The following is a 20,461-nucleotide window of genomic DNA, read 5'->3' as shown; positions in this document are numbered from 1 at the left end:
ACCAGCTGCTCCTCTTGGGCCGCTCTCACTGAGGAACATTGCAGGTACATCTCATCTGCAGAGTAACTGATGGCACCAGTGACAAGTCCATGCCACGTCATCTGTGTGATAAGGCAATTCTGAGCAGAGCAACCAAAACCTGAAGCTTGAAACTGGTAAGGCTGCAAGGATGGTGCTTCACTCAGAGAAGAGGCCATAGAGGGCTTATTGTTCTGGGTCTCCTCAATTGCTCTGGAATGGCTGATGGCATGACCAGCCATCCCTCCATCCCACAGGCACAGGGGTACACAAAGGAAGGGATTCTTCTCTCCTCCCTGCCAGCACTAGTGCATCCTGGTCATTCATTGTTCCTCAGGGTTGGACTGACCCTGTGTACACAACATCCAAACCCTCAACAGCCACCAACAGCCCAAATTCATGAAGACAAAGCTTCATTTCTTGGAGTGGCCTTTATGTTTCAATGAGATGTACATCTGTCCTTACCCCTGGACCCTCTGTCCATACCTTGTCCACATAGATCATGGCCAACGCGGCAGCAGGAAAAATGAACTTATTTTCAGCTAAACCCAAGCTTGTGATTATTGCTGCAGTAAGCACAAGCTTTTACCCCAGGTGCTTAGTTTCTGCTGTTTGCTATGCAAATAGAGGGTAGATTTAGACCAGGCATTAGGCAGACGTTCTCCCCTATGAGGGGAACATCCTTGTTTTCAGTGCAGAGCAATAAATTACTGTGTTAAATAAAAACAATTACATCATTAGATGCAGAACAAACTCCTCCTGTGGGTGTCTTTGCGCAGGTCCTGGGTATTGTGCATCTAATTAGAACAATATGAGCTCTTGGGCACAAGTTCTTCCCTGTGAGGGAACAATCCCACCTCCTTCACACTAGGTTAGACCCCACATCCAGCACAGAAGAGCCGTCACTACTGCCAGACCCATGGAAGGAAGTCACAATCCACACGAGAGGCAGCACGGCTCCCACCGGGCAGGTCCAGCAAGAAAGAGCACTCCACCCCAGGTGAGTTTGCCTCGGCTTCTGTAACAGAGCACTCTATTTCCATCAGGCAGTGCACACAAAGTGTACCCATGCTCCACATGAGCAGGGATGGAAGCACACATCCTTGGTAAGCTGCGCAGTAAACAAGAGTCTCCGGAAGTGTCATTTCGTGGTTAAAAAGTAGAAAGCTGCAGCTTTTAGCTCTTCACCAGACCCAGGAGGGACCAATCCAGCCGCACGCAGACGCTGTTGGACACAGGGCTCCGGGATGCAGCCAGCCCCAACCCATTCCTTGGCTCTCACGTTATGCAGCGGCAAGACCAGGAGACAAGGCAGCGCAGCCCCGCCGGTGCCAACAACCCGGTTTCCTCCGGAGGTGCGCAGCTGTGGCAGCGAGAGCCAACCCGGCCCACCCGGGCACCTGCACGGAGCCGCGTAGCACTCACACAACAGCAGCGATGGAGCGAGGAGCCTGAACCGCAGCTCTTGCCGTTCCCTCCAGCCCTAACCGAGACCGGCCTCGGCCGCCCCACAGCAGCTCCCGGGGAGAGGCCGGGCCCGCACCCCTGCACCGGCGGGTGGCTGCCGGGGGGAACCGGAGCAGGGACCGGGCGCACTGCCGCGGGCTCCGTCCCCGGCTCCGCCCGGCCGCAGGGGCGGTGCCCGCGCTCGCTCCGCACGGCAGAGGCGGGGCGGGGGCGGCCCCTGCGTGCTCCTCTCGCTCCCTTTGTTCAAGGCCCCGCGGGCGGCGCTGCCCCTTTAAATCCCCCCAGCCCCGGCCCTACCGGCGCGCCGGGTTGAAGGAGCTGCGCGATTGGTTACGGAGCCTCCCGCTCATTGGTGGCAGGGAGGATCCGCGCGTCCCGCCTCCCCTGTCCTATTGGCTCCGCCGGGTGCTCGTCCAGGGCGTGAGCCGCTGAGTGGGTGAAGCAGTGGTCCCTGGAAACAGTTCCGGGAAACCCCGCGTGTTGCCGGGGTCGCGCCGCCGTCCATGAGGAGAAGGAGGAGCGCGCGCCATTTGCCGTCGCTGCTTGGGCCCGAGCTGCGCCGCGCAGGCCCCGCTCCGGTGAGTCCCCGGGGGGCGCCGGGGCCGCCGGGGGGCCGCCCCGCGCCGAGTGGGGAGCTCCGCGGCCGGGGACGAGGGCTCCCGTGTAGGCCCCCGCGGCGGGGCGGGCATCCGCGGGCCCCGGCTAGGCCCGGCGCTGGCGGAGGCGGGCCCGGGGCGCTGGCGCCGAGGAGGAGAGCGGGGCGGGCGCGTTCCCGGGGGCCGGTTGCGGCGTGTTCGCTCCGCAGGCCGTGGCGGGGCGGGCGGGCCGGCCGGCCGCGGCGGGAGTTGGCGCCGGGGAGCGGCCCGGGGGCGGGCCCTGCGGCCTGGCGGGGGGAGGGCGGCGCGGCCGCGGGCCGAGGATGGCCCCGCTCCGCCCCGCCGTGCGGTTAGGCTTGCGTGCGGCGGGCAGGCAGGACGCGCTCCGCTCGCCGTGCCGCTGCGCCGGGAGTCGGGTTGGCGCCCGGTCCCCGCCCGGCGCTGCGGAGCGGGGGTGCGGTGACCGCTCGGGCAGCGGCGCGCTCGGGGGTTGAAGGAAGCTTTCAGCGGGAAGCGCGTCGGTGGTGCCGCGGTGAGGCAGGGCGCGGGGGGAGCCGGCTGCAGGGAGGCAGAGCTGCAGTGCCCGGCTCGCCGCCTCGGGTTCGCGTTCAGCATTTCGATCCGGAGAGTATAGTCCTTGTCAAGGGCTCCGGAGGGGAGATGCTCCAGGATTCCGTTGCGAAGGCGCTGTTTTTTCTTAAATGACATTTTACTAAATGCCTTTATCGAATCTTCAAAAGTTTCGCTGAAGTACGTCTTTATTACTGTTATCTTGAAAATAAAGCTGTAGTTACTGGGTTGTAGCAGCTGTGTTACCTGTCAGTGTGTGAATGGGGTTAATTCTGTACTTAAGCTATGCTGGACTTGCTTGATTCCCTTTCCCCGTGTATCATACTGTGGGATCCTGCTGGCAGTTTGTGCTGCAAGGATGTTAATGCTCATGAAGCTCTTCTTTCTTTTTATTTTTCTTTCTTCAAGACTGCACTTTGTTTAACACTGAATTTTGACCTGGCTTGTAAAAGTAAAGGTAATCCAACCCCCCCAGTTCTGCACCCTGCAATGTATTTTTTCAACCTATGCAGACTGTGGTGTTTGCAAACTAACAGAGTCTGCTTGATAATTTCGTATCCTAGAAGCTATTTGCCAGGAGTGTTTAATATCCTTCCTTCTCGGGTTTACTGTCTAGATGGAAACGCTCTTGGAATAACATTTGAGTCTCCCGCTAACACAAAAAAGCAATATTTCATTCACACAAAAAGCAGTACTCCTTCCTTGCTTAGGCAAAGACCTGAAAAATTCTTTGAGGATAAGTTAGACCAAAGCTTGTTTTTGTTGGAAGTGATGTTCTGAGCTGGTGCTATCAAGCCTGTACCGTACAACCCAAACACTGGGTGTGTGAACGGCCAAGGCCAGTTAGAAATCAGCACGTACAGATGTTATGGTTCAGGTTAGCAGCTGCTGATGCCGTCAGTGTTGTATTTTGCTGGTGCTCTGTGCACTGTGCTAACCTGCTGTGATAAAGCATTCACCCAGTGACCCTTGTGTAAATAGTGAAGCATGGTTTCTCTACGGGCTGTGCTGGTCTCTTGCTTAGCATCATGATGGATGTTCTCAGAGTTTTTCATTTCATAAAACTATGGAATGGGGAAGGCTGAGACCTCTTGGCTGAAGGGATGAGGATGCTGACGATGTTGTAAAGAGTGTCTGCCACTGAAATGCAGGGATGGAAACCTGGCTGATGTGTGAGGCTCTTCAGGGTGTTACAACTTTGGAACAAGTCATCATGTAATTTGTGCTAATAAACAGTATATCATAATTAAGCTATACAAATGTACTTTCTGTGATTGAATAAGCTATGGCTATGATGCCTTCATGTAAAAAATAAAGGATGTTCCAGTAATGTTTGTGAAAAAGTGAGGCTTTAATAAATTTACAAGTCAGTCTTTTAATCGAGGTTTTTCTCTTCCTCTCACTCATGTTTCTTATCTTGCTGTTTTGACAAGAATCTTCTTGAAGTATAAGGTATAATTATAGGGGCTGCATTTATTTTCTTGTGGTTCATTCAAAACAAAGCTCTCACCCCAAAAACACTCCGCAACTTTCCCTCAGTGCTGTTTTTAATGTAGTATAACTTGAACATTTGAAACATGACATATAGAAGGCATAGTAACATAAGCAAGTTTAATGGCTTTGGTGCAGAGTTTTTACAGAGGAATTAGCTATGCTTCCTGTGCAGCTGAGCAAGCCGAGTTGAATTCCTCCATGAAATCTAAAGTTAACTAACAGAAGGGTGGAAACAACATTGATGTATAATCACTGGGAAGTTGGTTATGGTAGTTTGAGGCATTGCCCCTTTGCCAGCAGTTGCCATTCCTGATCAGATAAGCTGTTACTAAGCACATTTTGAGTTAACCAGACTGTGAATTTATAATTAATTTGAGTTATACTTAGATAGTCTGTGGGTGGCAACCTCTGTTAGAGGCATGGTATAAAATACAAGGAATAGTGACACTGCTGTTTAACAGTGTTGGATAGAGGCTGAGATCAAGTTTCCGTTTCCAAGATGCCATTTGCTATCAGGCTCAGGTGTGTGATAATATTTTGTTTTCTAGGAAAAATACTATTTGAGCCATTTGAGTTATTAAACATGAAAAAGAAGGTTGTTTCTGGGTAATTTAGAAGCACCTGTAGTTTTAACACCTCCCACTTGTCATCTGAGGAAAGCTTCAAAAAGGGACTAGTCACTTTGCAAACTACTCCTTAGAGGTGCAGGAGTTCAAGGTGAAAGAGAGTGGCTGGCTAAAAACATGTTTATATCATGAAGTATTCACATTGCTGGCAACAACAGCATGAAGTTCAAAACAAGACAGTCCCCTCCCTTCCCCATGCACACAGTCCTGAGGTAGTGAAGCTCAGGAGCTTCTCAGGTATCGGGGGAACTTCTGTGTAAAGTTGCCCTCAGTGTGTCTTTTTTGCTGCTGCTCACTTGGTAAGCACATTTTTGTGTGCGCTCTTTTAAATTCATCCATTTCTGCATGTTTTAAAAACATAAATATCCCACACATGCTGGTATACATAATCCTTTACTTATAATCCACACTTAAAATCTTTTCAGTTCAGCCAGTCTCCCTCTTTCCTAGATACTTGAGTTTTAATTCACTGAAATGAAAACCTTGAGTGCATGTGGCTGTCATGGGCTGAGTCGTGTGGACATGCTACACATGCAAAGAGATAACACTCTTTTCTTTAATATGCCTGTAGTATTTTTTTAGAGGAGAACCAGCAATGTTAATAAAATCATTTTGTGTTTTCCATTCTGATAAAATTCAGTTGAATCTTCCTGACAGCTACATGTAGTTGATGTTGTCTAGAGGGCAAGCTAAGCAGTCTTCTACAGCTGTGGCTGTCTCTGCTGAGCTCAGAGTGCAGATTCAGTATTGTAAGAGATGTCGTTTTGCTTGCTGGTGATCATTCAGGAAGAAAAAGCAGTCTAATCTCAGATTTCAGGCCAAGCTTGCAATCTGTTACTGTAGCTGTGAAAAGAAATGTATTTCTTCTGGATGCTGTTGAGGCCTGAATATTTTGACATCATGTCAGTTCAGAATTGTCCAGAGTAGATTTCTTTAAGAGTTTGTGTGACAGGAAGTAGCCAAAATTTGAGCACCCAAGCTGCGCTTCTCTGGCTGGTGAACACGCATCGCATTTGACTTTGAGGATACTAATTCTTAAGCTAGTGAATTAAGATGCTGAGGCTTAATTTACATTGTCTACAAACCTGCTTAAAAAGGCATTTGATGAGCTGTGGTGCTGTATAATAATCTGCTACTTAGGGGTTAGATATTGCTCCCCAGACTGGTGTGTGTTTGTGATGAAGGTAGAGATCTCGTGCCATTGGGCAGCAAATCTTGCCTGTCAGATGTCTGGGTTACTGAAGTGCAGATGAAGGCTTTCTGCCTGGACACAGAAGAGCTGTTACCCTTCTGTTCAGCTACAGGCAACGCTGAAAGCAGTGCTGAGCTTTTAGGTATGTGACACTTGGAAGCCACTCTGGGGTCACAGAAAGAAATGTCTGAGAGCATCACCATAAGCTGTTGATGTTTAGAAGGTACTTGGAATGGTTTCAAATCACTTTCCTGTATTTATGTATTGGCCTAGCCTCAGGGTTTTGGTCGGTTTTCTTTTGTGTGCAGAGAAGACAATGTATGTGTAAATAACTGATTTTACAAGGCAATAAAAAGGAGAACACAAAGAACCCCCCTCTATATATCTTTTGTGTGTATATTGTCCTGTGCATTTTTGGGATGAGGCAATGGGAATGATACTGTTCCCAGAGCATTGTCAGTTTAACTAAATGTCCTCTCCCCTGTGCTGTTTCGATCTTGCAGAGGCTGGCTAGCAAGCAGGCATGGGTTTTGGTTTCCATTATCTTTGTAACCTAAAGAAACTTCAGTTAGTGTCTGAGAGTTCAGTTATGATGAGTTCAGTTGTGGTGATAGATAAACATTACTGTAGTAGTGCTCTGCAGATGGCATTTTTTTTCAGTCATCAGGCTATAGTTATGGTTACTTCTAAGTAAACTGAATTGCCTAGAAAGCAGTTTCTCTTCATCAGATGATAGAATGTGTGTGTATATGTATATGTGCTGTGTAGCTAAGGAAAACTTTCCCTTACTAATTGTGTAAAGAAGTGGTACCTGACAGAGAAACAGTGTGAGGCTGCATTACATCTCTTTAAGTCAAGGCACATTTATTAAAATCATTATTTTTCTGTCTGAAGAAAAATGATTTTTTTTTTCCTTGCTCAAGCTTGCAAATCTTCATAGGATATCTTCCAGCAGCTCGTGAGCTGTAGTCTAGAAGGGATGGGTATACGGGTGGCTGCTAGAGGTGTGGTTGTGTTTGGAGACTCGTTTTGCAGCATAGTAAATAGCTTGAGGCTTCAGTGTAAAAACCCCAACTGTTCTTGAATCGTCCTCATACCTGTATTCCAGTACTTAATTGCGTTGCTCCAACCATGCTGCATTTGTCTATCTGGTTATCATTTCACTTCTGATTATTGACTTCTTCCCTATCTTTTGAAGCCTGAGGCTCATTTTGTTTCTAAAGCTAACAGCTGATCATCCTGATGTTCTCTGCTGGGTAGTTGAATTGTCTCTTGTCAGCCTTTTTATTTTGAGAGTACTAAATATCAGTCGGCTGGCGAATTGAGAAATTGAAACTGGTTGTAATGAATTGGGCATAGCCCACTGGAATTGTCTGGGAAGATAGTTGTGCATTTTTCAGTGCACATACTTGGAATCAGTTTGTTCATTCTGAAAGCAAGTCTTTTTATTGATACAAGAACTGAAGATGCTGCAGTCATGGCTTCCTTTTAAACCAATAAGTTACGTATTATAAAAGTAGCTGTGATTAGTAGAGCTCCTATTTCAGTAAAACTGAAAACATGGAAACACCTCAGTTGCAGTTTTGAATTATAATGTGTGGTAGAGTGCAATTACTCTTTTTCTCTCCTTCCTGAGTCCTACCAGTGTTGTGGGGAAGTGTTGGGTTAGTCTTCTGCAGCATGCTGGGTTTGAAGGAAAACATGGCAACAAGCCAAGAAAGCAAAAACTAGCAAACAAGTATTGACATTTTTATCCATGAAGCTACCCTGCAGGGTTGTGTGTTCACTGCGTTTTGAACGATTGTTTTCGAAGTAGAGGAATGGGAAATGAAAATAGCACTAGTTCTTCTGGCTCTTGGTTGAAGGATGTTCTCGTGTCCCCGTACATTCTAGCTGCGCTGGTAACCAGTAACTTACCGACAGTGAAGTTTAGACCTTGTTATGTACATGAAGTACATTTTTAAAGAAATCATGTCAATTCTTCCATGTACATTTTCCATAGTATTAAGGGTTTTACTTTCTTTTGAAACTTAGATCAGCTGCATCCAGAAAGTATTAAATAAAACTTTTGATACAGGTCATTTGCAGCATGTATACAAATTAGTTTAGATAAATCATGCATTGTCCTACAAACTAGTTATTTCTGGCTTATTGTAATATAGCTCCTGAATTTTTTCCAGCAGCATAATAAAATGGCTAATCAGGTGAATGGTAATGCGGTACAGTTAAAAGAAGAGGAAGAACCAATGGATACTTCCAGTGTAACTCACACAGAGCACTACAAGACACTGATAGAGGCAGGCCTCCCACAGAAGGTGGCAGAGAGACTTGATGAAATATTTCAGACAGGTATAATATGCATTTCTTGTTTCTGACTGGTTATGAAAGTGAGGGCATACCATTTTCAAATTTTTTATAGATTAAGGTTTAAAAATTCATTGTTTTTGATCTGTGTAGCTCTGAATGTTTTGCTACTTTGACTTCCCTAAAGGCAAATTGGGTTTGACATTGACTAATTACTTGACACATCCTTAGTGTTGTATGTGATATCTTAGTTGCTTTAGGGCACAGAGCACTAGTTGTAGACGTTGTCAAATAAAGATGTATGTTTGAGAATACTAAACTGTACATTTTTTGTTTTTTTCCTTCAATCCGAAACATCATTTTTCTTTTCCTTTTCTACTGTCAACTCCTCACAGTGGTTCTTAAACACTCAAAGGCTGGATAGGTAACATAGCGAGGGAAGCAATTAGCTTGTCTTGCCTGGGACTACATTTGAATTGAGTCTGCCTGTGGATTTTTTGTTCTCTCTAGTTTTGAGTGGACAGTTTAATCCATGATGGTTATTACACTGAAATGTTCAGTTTGACACTAACAAAGTTGAGGACTAAGCTATCTAGCAAACCGAGTAATACCTTGCTGGTAGCAAGTGGTCTCTGCAACTTCTAGAGAGGTTTCTCTATATACAAAGGTTTTCCTATTTTGTTTTTGTACCCCCCCGCCTTATTATTATTATTTTATCCTATAGCCAGAGGCTTCCTTTTCCTCTTTCAGAGTGTGTTCTGTGAACAGATTCATAAGCAGTAGTACTGCTCTATGCGCTTATCTTGAATGCCTTGGTGGCAAGATGACAGTTTTTGTTGAAGAGAGTCAAAACTCCACTGATCCAAGTGAAGGCAGTTCAAAACCAATACCTTCCCCATCTTCAGTACGATACTCTGGCTCACGTGGGTGATGTCCTTTGGAAGTCACTCACTGTGAGCTTTCATCAAGCCTTTACCAGCTTTTATAGGCTTTAGACACAATTTCTAACTGTGGATCACGATGATGTGCACTTGATGGTTTGAGACAAGGTGTAAGTGCCTGGGCAGAGGAACTTGTGGGGCTGTAACACGTGTTGCAGTTAGGTTGTGTTGTGAGGAGTTCTAAAGGGATTTTAAAAGCTTTTCAGCCCAGAACCTGACTACCTAGTGTAAATCCACTGCATGAGTAACCTGAAAGCATTTATTCACACTTCCTCAGTGCCATTGCAGGTGTTCACTTTGTGCGGGGGTTTGTCAGTGAAGCGAACTACTTCTGACACCCAAGCTAAATTTGGGGTTGAATTTAAGGGATTTTTAATCTGCTGAGGTCTTACATGAGAGATACAGGTGCCTTCCAATATGCAGGATCACTTCTGAAATGTAGTCCTTGGGCTTGGCACTACTGTGCGTTTTTGAACTCAAGTAGCAGTGAAACAATCTGTATTTTGGAGGTCAAGCTGTTGCAAAGCATGTGGAGTTTTTGGTATCTCTCCTAAATTTTGCTGTGTAGTTTAAAAAGTGCAAATCTTAAAGTCTATACTTCTCGCTCCACAGTTTATGCAAGTGCATTACAAAAGGAAAGAAATGACCTGTAAAGATCCTTAAAAAGAAAGAGTGTTTCAGAACTGGTCCAATGTTTCTTGGGGGATTCTGTACCTGTAAAATTAATGTTAGCCTTTTCGGGTACATAGCAGGGCTCGAAATAATACCTTTTTGAATTCTGGCTCTTGGAACTGCATAGAGCACCACAGTTTTACACATCTAGCAAGTCCACTGATTTTTGCCTTTGAAGTCGGAGGAAAGAGGGAACAAAACATTCTACCTCCTTAAATTTTCTGGAGCTCAGCTTCTTAAGGGTCTGCTTGTCAGTCAGGTAGCTCCTTTTTCAGGTAAAACCGGATACTTGTAATGCTCACGTCAGCTTACTCTAGAACAGCTTCACTCAAGAGAGGAAAGTGTGAAACTTAAAACGAAAGACAAACAAACTCCAAATTACTGGAAGTGAGCCAGAGGTCATTGTTTCAAACCCTGGTGTGTGATAACTGCCTTTGTGGAGCAGATTGCATTCCCGAATGTTAGACAACTCTTACACATGGGCTATAATCTTGTATATTAGTTAGTGCTTAGGTATATACATTTTAATTTAACTTTTTTCATTGTTGTACTCATGTTCTTTCATATACTTGTGTAGGAATATGTAATTATATTAAATGTATAATTCTATTGCTATGGAACGTAACTTTTTTGACTTTAAAAGCAAACTGCATAGTTCTTAGTTTGTATGAAATTCAATAGAAATCTGTAACTTCTTTATCTTTAACTTTTAGGGTTGGTAGCTTATGTCGATCTTGATGAAAGAGCAATTGATGCTCTTAGGGAATTTAATGAAGAAGGAGCCCTCTCTGTATTACAGCAGTTTAAAGAAAGTGACCTGTCGCATGTACAGGTAAGGTGAGAGCTCCAGGAGTATGAGCACATAAGTATAAAGAGTGTTCTGGCACTATTGGCAGGAGAGTTGTAACTTAAAAATTCATTGATATTGTTGTATTCTTGTATTTCAAGCCCAAATCACAAGCCTGTTTAAAATTGCCTTAAATGTGTAGGTATTGGAGTGCAAAGCAAAAGCCCCCAGATAATAAAAATGAATGTGCAAATAAGAAAATAAGGTAAAAATGCTCTCTGGAATCTGACCAGTTTTTCCAATCTGACAAGTTTGTTCAATTGATTGTTACATTTTGCTAAAGGATTTGTTTGTTGCATTGGTAGGATATAGTGACCTCATGGTCTGGAGGGAGATTCAGTGGATTCCCAGGGCTTGTCATACACACAATTGAATTATTTTGTAAATTGTATCTACAGAACAAAAGTGCATTTTTATGTGGAGTTATGAAGACCTACAGGCAAAGAGAGAAACAAGGCAGCAAAGTACAGGAATCAACGAAGGGACCAGATGAAGCAAAGATTAAGGTAACATTTAGAAGCTACTGATTAGTCTGTACTACCAGATACATCACCTGTACAGAGACTCAAGTAATTCTGGATGTACTTAAAAAGCATCAATGCTCCCTGGAGTAGTTTATTCACACTTGGCTTTAAAGACGTGTATGCATGATAGAGACTTGGGAGTGTACTTGTTTGAAATGCAGATCTTCCTGATGACATCATTGCCAAAATGTATGAACTTACGTAAGGTCTGTGAAAACACTGCTGTGTAAGAATTGTCTTAGTTGTCCTTTTATATTAAAGCTTTTACACACTCATAACATTACTTTGAGACTGGTTTGAACAAGGTATTAGTGTATTAGGGAATTCTTCTGTTGTGCAAAAACCTAACTATGGCCTGGTATACTGGAGTTCTCGGGGTACTACATATAAAGGGGAAAATAGAGAGTTATTTCCAGTCACCTTGTAGTATAAAAATGCTGCTGTTTGTGGTGGTGGTTTTTTAAACACCCATAATAACATGTTTTTTTGTAGGTTCTCTCTGTCCATATGTATCTTGTGGCAAGGAGCAGATAAGGAAGTGCTTATTTTAGGCCATTTTTTGTTATTCTTTGTATTTTATTTATTATCCTCCCCCCTGTAACTGATGTGACTAATCTTTTGCTTTTTCAGGCTTTGCTAGAGAGAACTGGTTACACTTTGGATGTAACTACAGGACAGAGGAAATATGGGGGCCCTCCTCCAGATACCGTATATTCTGGTGTTCAGCCTGGCATTGGAACAGAGGTTAGTATTTACAGCCTAATCTGACTGTTGTGCTGTATTTTTGTGCAAACTGATAGGTAAGAAATACATGACAATAAACTGTATTACAAGCAAAAGCTTAAAGCATTGCAGAGGAAAACATTCTTCCATGTGTGTCTTAGTCTTCCTTACTCAACAGCATCCTGCAAAAGGCAGATCATAGGATGATGTTGGGAAAGCAGGTGGAATATAGTAGGAAAGGCCACATAGAATTTTGAAGATGTAAAATAGATTATTAAATTGTCAGACTTCATGATCCACCCTACTAAAACCAATCATGCATCACTTAAAAAGTGACCACTGTGGGTATTAGCTGTATAGGTAGGTAGAACCCTGACTTGTAGGTCTTTGTTTACAACATAAAAGGACTTCAGGTGACAGCAGCATGGTTTATTTTGTGCAGTGTGCAGAAAGTGAAGAAGACTTTGGTATTATATAAAGTCACATACAAAGTTTTGAAGGGGGTGGCTGAGATTAGTAATTATTAAGGAATTATTTATTGGCTTTTGTTTGTGTTCAAACACTGGAGCAGGCTTCCTGGAGAGGTCGATGCCTTAAGTGTGTTGGTATTTAAGAAGCATTTGGATAATGCCCTTAACATTCTTCCAACTGAGCTATTCTGTTCTATTCATGACTGAAGATACTTGACTGATGTCAGAGAGGGACTCTTCATCAGGGACTGTAGCTATAGGACAAGAGTTAAGGGGTTTAAACTGAAACGGGAAGTTCAGGGCAGATACAAGGAAAAAGCTCTTTTCTGTGAGGGTGGTAAGGCTCTGGCCTTACAGGATGCCCAGAGAAGTGATGAATGCTCCATCCCTGGCAGTGTTGAAGGCCAGGTTGGACAGAGCCTTGGGCGACATAGTCTAGTGTGAGGCATCCCTGCCCATAGCAAGGGGTTGGGACTGAACGATCATAAGGTCCTTTCCAACCCAAACTGTTCTATGATTCTTTGTAAAACCGAGTACTAACAGTGGGAGGTTTAGAAGACTCATTAGGAGATGCTGGAATGCTGGCTGCAGTGTTTCTGCTGTGATGGGTTCTGGGCTATGTATCTCCTTTCCCAAGAACTAAGTGTCAACAGTTTGGATTTCTAAAAAGCTTGGTTTAATAAATGTCCTCTTCCTTTTTAGGTTTTTGTTGGTAAGATTCCCCGGGACTTGTATGAAGATGAACTGGTACCACTCTTTGAGAAAGCTGGTCCCATTTGGGATCTGCGCCTCATGATGGATCCTCTTTCTGGTCAGAACAGGGGTTACGCTTTCATTACCTTTTGTAGTAAAGATGCAGCACAGGAAGCAGTCAAACTGGTGAGTTAACCTCCTTTCCAACAGACAAGATAATGTAAACAGCATGTTGGTAATTTGAGGTAATAAAGTCTTTGAGATGTTTTGTTAAAGCATCCATTGAGAGACTCCAAATCTTCCTTTCTTAAAAACTGCCTCTTGATTTCATTCAATGTATACAAATAACCCACTTTTAGGACCAGTCTGCTGGAGTACTTGCGTGATTATACTAAGAGCTTACTTTATTTTTTAAGCTTCACTGTGTTTAAGTTTTATCACACTTCTTGCTATAAAGAGCTCATTGCAGATGCTTCATTGTGCTGCTGTGCTGGAGGAGGTCTCTGCCTTGGTGCACTGTGGTTTGTGGTGGCCTTTATTTCTTTCCAATGGCAGTTCTACAGTCAGCTGACTACACGGAGCGCTGACTTGGCCTGCATCTGCATGGTTTGGCAATGGACACAGGACAATCCCTGGAGTGAAAATGAGAGACGGGAACCTGACTGGGGCCCTGGATCAAAAAATAATTCAAAATACTATGTCTAAAGTAGTATACAATGAAGTAAATAGCTGATACTGTGATTTGGGGGATCTTTTTATCTGTATTATTGTGGTTAAAGCAAATGAGTGGCCTTTTTTTTTTTTTTCTCAGTGTGACAACTATGAAATCCGTCCTGGGAAGCACCTTGGAGTATGCATCTCCGTGGCAAACAACAGGTTATTTGTTGGGTCAATTCCAAAGAACAAGACTAAAGAAAACATATTGGAAGAGTTCAGTAAAGTCACAGGTGAGGCTTAATGACTCTTTCACACTGATCCTAAAATGCCATTCAGTCTCTTTTGTAGGTCTGGTTATTTGACAGATGTGTTCAGCTATCATTAAAGCTGTTTCCAGGTTGGATTCCAAGTTTTGTTTCAGGTAGAAATTTTATCTCTCAAAGGTACTTGATGGTGGAATATAAACAGTTTAGTGTCTGTTTTAACTGATTGCTAAATTAATGTTGTTGTTGGGATGGAAACAGCACAAATGATCTCAGGAAAAAAAAATCAATGGTCCCAGTTCTGTTACCTGTTCCAGCTTCCTGTGTATTTGTAACTGAAGCTGCTTTCACAGCTGAGATGTTTTTGGGGAGCCTCAAATGTATTGTTGAGGAATGATGGGAAGAGCGAATACTGAATCAGTTTATATGGAATGGTACTATAGAAATGGTTAATGACAGGTAAATTTCTGTCCCAGTTCTTCAGTGTTGTTCCTCAGTATATGCCACAAGCAGGAAAAAGACAAGTCAGCTCATCACTGGAAGGAGGATTCTGCTTTAAATATTAGATTGAGGTCTTGATCGCCTGCTCTTATTCCTGTAGGAAAGTTTTAACCTACTGCTTCTTTTTTAGGATTGCTATCTATAGGTACTTCAGGGAAGTGCTGAAAACAGAAGGTGAATTTTCATTTAGTTGTCTCTCCTTTTTTTGGAGAGATGTGGAAGGAATTCTTTCCAGCTTCCCCTGAAGGCAGGGGAAATGCCACTTGTAAATGCTGACTGCTGCTCAAAAGTGTAAAACTGGTTTAAACAAAAGACAGAGAACTTGCACTGTGTGAACTGTTCAGGTTGATGTTTTGCAGAGTTTAAGTGCGAGGTAAGTTTGGAGAATTTCACCTGCTAGGTGACCTCTTTCTGGGTAAATTGAATGGACATCTCTTGTTTGTTCTGCTTTTCTGGTACTCCCTTCCCCTTTCAGGTGCTACATTCAAAGGCTGTGTAGTACAAAAACCAGTGAAGGCATTTTAGAGTAGACTGTACTACTTTTTCTTTCCCTTTGAAGCTTAATACTAAAGACCTGTTTTTCAGAGGGTTTGGTGGATGTAATCTTATATCATCAACCTGATGATAAAAAGAAGAATCGAGGGTTCTGCTTCTTGGAATATGAGGATCACAAGTCAGCAGCACAAGCTCGCCGCCGCCTCATGAGTGGCAAAGTAAAAGTCTGGGGAAACGTTGTGACAGTGGAATGGGCTGATCCAGTAGAGGAACCTGATCCAGAAGTCATGGCAAAGGTAAGTAAAAACTGAACTGGATACTCTTGTGCTTTGGGAAGAACTTCTTTATGCCATAGTGACAATGATTTGTTCTGCTGAGCAATGATAGTTTTGAGGCAGAAAAAGCAGTTAGAGGCCATGGCACGGGCTGAGCACAGCAGGTTGGTTGTCATTGTAAGATGTTCAGAACATACTGTTGCCACTGAAACTCTTAGTGTGCAGGATTGTCCTCCTGGATTGGCACATCAGTCTGTCCATTGTATGTTTCTGTGGATAATAAATGTGAGGTGGGTGTTTCGTAAAGCTGTTTTCCAGAGTGAGGTGAAGATGAAGTTCAGCGTAGGGAATGACGTGCTCTTTGTCCCTCTGTTCTGGGATAACTCTTTGCTGCTCTTGAAGTCTGTTACTAAGATTTTACTGGGTAGCATCCCAGAAACAGAAACTGAAAGTTGGATATTCTTCTGGTCATGGAAGGGAACTGTGGAAGAAGTTGTAGAAACCTCATACAGGTAACTGAGGCCATTTTTATTTACTTCTTTATTTTTAATAGGTAGAGAACCTTTTATAAGGTTACCCAAAATAAGTTAATGGAGAGGAGAAGGGAACAACATTTCACTATTTTCTGTTGGTTTCCTTTGAGGTTTGACTTCAAAGATTTCAACTTTCATTGTCATTTTTTCACCAGGTGAAAGTTTTATTTGTAAGAAATTTGGCCACGACTGTGACAGAAGAAATCCTGGAGAAATCCTTTTCTGAATTTGGAAAGCTGGAAAGAGTAAAGAAGTTGAAGGATTATGCTTTTGTTCATTTTGAGGACAGAGGTGCAGCAGTGAAGGTAGGTTGAATATTCTTTCCTAACTAAATCGATACGAGCAGTTGATGTTGTACAAGTGGGTTTAAGCAATTTTGTTAACAGTTAATGTCTAGATAAGACAATTTGTAGACCCCGTTGAATAAGGTTCCCATTGTGAGAATTTTAACACTAATAATTTTGTTCCTATGATTTCAGTAGCTAGGAGGATGTGAAACTTGCAGAGTTAACAAGTAGACTGGAAAAGAGGTATAGACCAATGCAGGAGAGTCTAGAGAAGAGGAAAGTAAAAAAAGAGCAACCTAGACAATATTTCTGAGGAAACACTGACAGAAGGTATCAGTTGTCTCTCAAAGACCCCTATTTAAAGTGTGTAGTTTTGCAGTGCCAAGGTATTGACTAGAAATTGCGAAGTAATTCAGAATCTCCTTGTGCAGGGGAGAGAAGTGGCACTAACAACTCCTTTAGTGCGTTACCTGTTTTGAACTGTACATGCTCCTGAGGAGGTTTCTTCTTAAGGTTATTATTAAAGCTTCAAAGGTGTCTTCTTTTGTATCTAAGAGCAGCTGAAAAGGTCATTAATCTCTGCTGCTTGTACTTCTATGGAAATTACTCCATCTGTTGTCAAAGCCATAGTTTATGGGGGGAAGGAGGAGGGGAGGGAAGTGTTCTGCAGCTGGGAGTCTTGAGCGAGTATATTTATTGTATGCAGTGTGTGTGGCTACCTTGGCAGTTCAGAGGCTCTTTAGTCAACTTTATTAACAACTTTATAACCATTTAATTGCTTACAGTTTTCCTACCCATCAGAATATGGTTTTACAATGCAGTTGAGTTTGGCTTCAGGATGAATGTCACTCATACTTGGTGAAGTTGAAGTCAGTTTGGGTAGGTTTAGACCATGTCCAAAAGAGGGTAAGAGACTGTTGACAGAAAGGGTAAGTCAGCAAGACCTCCTGACATGTTTTATTGTAGTAGGTCTTTAACACTCTCCAGTCCTTTCCCAGTAGACCTTAATTGTAAATGCTCTGTTATATCTGAGCAACTGAAAACAGCAGATGAGAAAGGAGAGATCAAGTGCGGCACAGCAGAGCATCAGATGCTCGCCTTCTCTGAAACAAGCTGGAATACTGCCACATCTGCCCCATGTGAATGAATTATGGCCACTAAACTGGTTTATGAATTTCATGAGATATTTCTGTGTATGGGTGTGTTGTTTGTGTTTTTGTGAAAGCATCATGGTATCAGTGTATGGAACTGGCTCACTGATTTCCGTGTCTGCTTCTTTTCATACCTTCTTTGAAAACAATTGCTACGGTGTCTGATGGTTTTGAGGCATGTGGCTGTACAGGCGTGCAAATATTAATACCCATAAATGTTAAATGCAAAGCAGGTAACTCCAGGTGAAGAATTAGTGGGTGTAGTCCTAATCATCCTCTGTGTATGAAGTTCTCTTTGTATGTGCACTTGATCATTACAAATGGCACATTACTTTTCTGGAGGATCTTGTCTCACTTGATGAAATTAACAACTTTCAGTAATTTTTTGTCTTTTCCCATAAGTCTGTGTCCTCAGATACACTCGATGTCCTCAGAGGCACTCATGTAGTACATTCAACCAGCCAGGAAGCCCAGCTGTAAAAATACTTTCTTCTCTGTGTGTGTGTGTGTGCTCTACCTGGCTTATAAACCCAGTGAGTGTTTGTATCAGTGTGAGTAATGAAAACTTCTGTCAGTGTGTTTCTGAAATGTTTCTAGGGGATATAGGAACATAAAAAGCCATGGAGTTACGTCTGGTTTGTTTAATGCTCAATATGTTTTAATCCCATTCCTTTATGATATAAATAGAAACTTCTTAAATGCTGCTTCACTGTGAATGGTGGGACTTGAAAGAATGCTACCTAACATTCTGTTGAGGTAGCACAGCAGTGAAGCACATGGCATAGGTCAGCCTGGAGCAGCCCAGCCATCTGTTTTCTTTCACTAAGTTTGTTCCCTTTTAAATGGAAACAAATTTTTAGCTGTTTCTCTTCTAATTTTTGTACAGGCTATGAATGAAATGAATGGGAAAGAGATAGAAGGGGAAGAAATTGAAATAGTGTTAGCAAAGCCACCGGATAAGAAAAGGAAAGAACGTCAGGCTGCCAGACAGGCCTCCAGAAATACTGCGTGAGTGTTCATTCTTGCACTACTCTATCACTGCAGAGTAAAGTTTGGCTGTAAAATATGAGCTAGTTTAGAAGAACCCGAATGCCTTTTCTCTGTGTTGTGTGTTATTAATCAACAAGGGGGAGTTTATGCTGTGTTTTTGGAGACTTTTGAAGATAAATAATTGCATGTTTCTTTTTCTTAATAGGTATGAAGACTATTATTACTACCCTCCACCTCGCATGCCACCTCCTATTAGAGGCAGAGGCCGTGGAGGGAGAGGTGGATATGGCTATCCCCCAGATTACTATGGCTATGAAGATTATTATGATGATTATTATGGTTATGACTATCATGACTACCGTGGTGGCTATGAAGATCCCTATTACGGCTATGATGATGGCTATGCTATAAGAGGAAGAGGAGGAGGAGGAAGGGGTGGGAGAGGTGCCCCTCCACCACCTAGGGGGCGGGGAGCACCACCACCAAGAGGTAGAGCTGGCTATTCACAGAGGGGGGCACCCATGGGACCGCCGAGAGGAGCCAGGGGTGGGAGAGGGGGTCCTGCACAGCAACAGAGAGGACGTGGTGCTCGTGGAGCCAGGGGCAACCGAGGGGGCAACGTAGGAGGCAAGAGAAAGGCAGATGGGTACAACCAACCTGATTCCAAGCGCCGTCAGACCAACAACCAGCAGAACTGGGGCTCCCAACCCATCGCTCAACAGCCGCTCCAGCAAGGTGGTGACTATGCCGGTAACTATGGTTACAATAATGACAACCAAGAATTTTATCAGGATACTTATGGGCAACAGTGGAAGTAGACAAGTGAGGAGGGATTGAGAATATTGGAAACATAGAATTGGCAATAGCTCTACATCCTTCAAAACAAAATTGGCTTAATGTTTCATCCTTCAGTAGCGATTGGCTGCCATTTGTAATGGGCTGAAGAATCACTCTATTGTGTATATACTCGAGTCTCTTAGTTTTCTTTTTTCATAAACGCACTTGGACATTACTGGGCTTGCAGAATTCCTGAACTCCATATGGGGTTTCAATGCTATTATCATTTTAGCTTCATTTTAGCAGTTTAAAAGCAGGAATGGCACACTGTTCAATCATGATTTTGCAGAACCTCTGGTTTTGGACAGGTTTTTTTTTTGTTTATTTTTATTTTTTTGTTTAATTTTTTTTTTTTGGATTTGGGATAGACTACATAGGAGTATGCTGTACATAAAAGTAAAAGCTAGTGCTTTGTCTTAGTAGTTTTAAGAAATTACAACAAATTAAGTTTTCTTGTATTGAAAATAACATGATTGTATGTTTTGCATTCCTAGAAGTAGGTTAACTGTGTTTTTAAATTGTTATAACTTCACACCTTTTTGAAAATCTGCCCTACAAAATTTGTTTGGCTTAAAAAAAAACAAACGTCAAAGCCGTGGCAATTTGTTCCTTGATGTGATTGTATTTCCAATTTCTTGTTCATGTAAGATTTCAATAAAACTCAAAAATCTATTCAAAACATTTACCTATTTCAAATTCAATTGTGTCCTAAAACATTCTTTCATTGGTAATCCTTGCGAAAAACATTGTTTTCAAAGTTGAACTGCCTATGTGAGTGATCAAATTCGTGCAAAATTTCTTGTGCTTTCCAACATGTAGCACTGTGGACATCAGACTGAAAACTAGGAGAAATTACAGCTAGCCCAAAGGGCGCTCTTTGTTTAAGTGCTGTTCAGTAACTTACCAGCATCTAATTTTGGAACTTTATTTTTGTTGCTTTTTTCAAAGTGTTGCAATGTGTCCAAACATTCACAGAGATCTAATTGAAATCGAATCTGCTCACGTAATGTGGAGAAGGAAGCAGAGCCTACAATGGTGTTAATTTGGTTCCTTTTTATTATGCGCTATGGAGTCCTTCTAAAGGCTGTTCTGTAAGGATCCAGCCACACTGGAATATTCAGCGTGCAGACATGTAGGGAAATGGTTTTGATCTCAAGCATCTTAGTCTAATTTAAGATTCTATTTGACTAGGAATGAGGCCTATCAATCCACTGCTGTGGCACAGTAAACTGACTTCTTGCTACAGAGAACACAAACATACTCTCTGTATTCTGCTTGTTTCTGTCTTGATGTTTTAATTTGATGTTCTGCCATGATGAACAATTTGCCGTAGAA

At 42.9% G+C, this 20,461-nt stretch overlaps 1 protein-coding gene and 1 long non-coding RNA gene across 4 annotated transcripts; one reads left to right on the top strand and one right to left on the bottom strand.

The window, feature by feature from the left end:
• Window positions 1–1,905: 1,905 nt before the first annotated feature.
• On the top strand, window positions 1,906–19,807 carry HNRNPR (heterogeneous nuclear ribonucleoprotein R). 3 transcript variants are annotated; one of them, XM_061360640.1, is made up of 11 exons: window positions 1,906–2,063; window positions 8,147–8,312; window positions 10,594–10,712; window positions 11,126–11,233; window positions 11,882–11,995; window positions 13,147–13,323; window positions 13,949–14,084; window positions 15,144–15,349; window positions 16,017–16,166; window positions 18,186–18,307; window positions 18,495–19,807. In XM_061360640.1, the coding sequence occupies exons 1-11, from the start codon at window positions 1,989–1,991 to the stop codon at window positions 19,105–19,107; spliced, it is 1,986 nt and encodes a 661-aa protein (XP_061216624.1). In that variant the 5' UTR covers window positions 1,906–1,988; the 3' UTR covers window positions 19,108–19,807. The 3 variants fall into 3 exon arrangements, with proteins under 3 accessions (XP_061216624.1, XP_061216623.1, XP_061216621.1); XM_061360639.1 differs by having other exon boundaries at window positions 1,915–2,063; window positions 8,144–8,312; XM_061360637.1 differs by having other exon boundaries at window positions 1,947–2,063; window positions 8,126–8,312.
• Window positions 9,654–16,886, bottom strand: LOC133216167 (uncharacterized). Its single transcript, XR_009726569.1, has 3 exons — window positions 16,619–16,886; window positions 9,856–10,229; window positions 9,654–9,768 (listed from the first exon to the last, which is right to left on the bottom strand). It is a non-coding gene; the product is annotated as an uncharacterized LOC133216167 (long non-coding RNA).
• Window positions 19,808–20,461: the final 654 nt, after the last annotated feature.

This window comes from Neopsephotus bourkii, unplaced genomic scaffold, assembly GCF_033783945.1.
Source record: "Neopsephotus bourkii isolate Nb327-2 ecotype Australia unplaced genomic scaffold, CSIRO-AGI_Nbou_v1 NB_1036, whole genome shotgun sequence".
In the NCBI taxonomy this organism is placed as follows: Eukaryota; Metazoa; Chordata; class Aves; order Psittaciformes; family Psittacidae; genus Neopsephotus; species Neopsephotus bourkii.
Note: the sequence above shows the minus strand (reverse complement) of the source record. Positions and strands in the feature narration are given on the sequence as shown.

What these genes read in the sequence shown, in the direction of transcription:
- HNRNPR (XM_061360637.1), top strand. Translation starts at nt 1,989, where the DNA reads ATGAGGAGAAGGAGGAGCGCGCGCCATTTGCCGTCGCTGCTTGGGCCC. An exon ending in CAGATGAAGCAAAGATTAAG is followed by an intron (nt 11,234 to 11,881) that starts GTAACATTTAGA and finishes TTGCTTTTTCAG; the next exon opens with GCTTTGCTAGAGAGAACTGG. An exon ending in AGCCTGGCATTGGAACAGAG is followed by an intron (nt 11,996 to 13,146) that starts GTTAGTATTTAC and finishes CTTCCTTTTTAG; the next exon opens with GTTTTTGTTGGTAAGATTCC.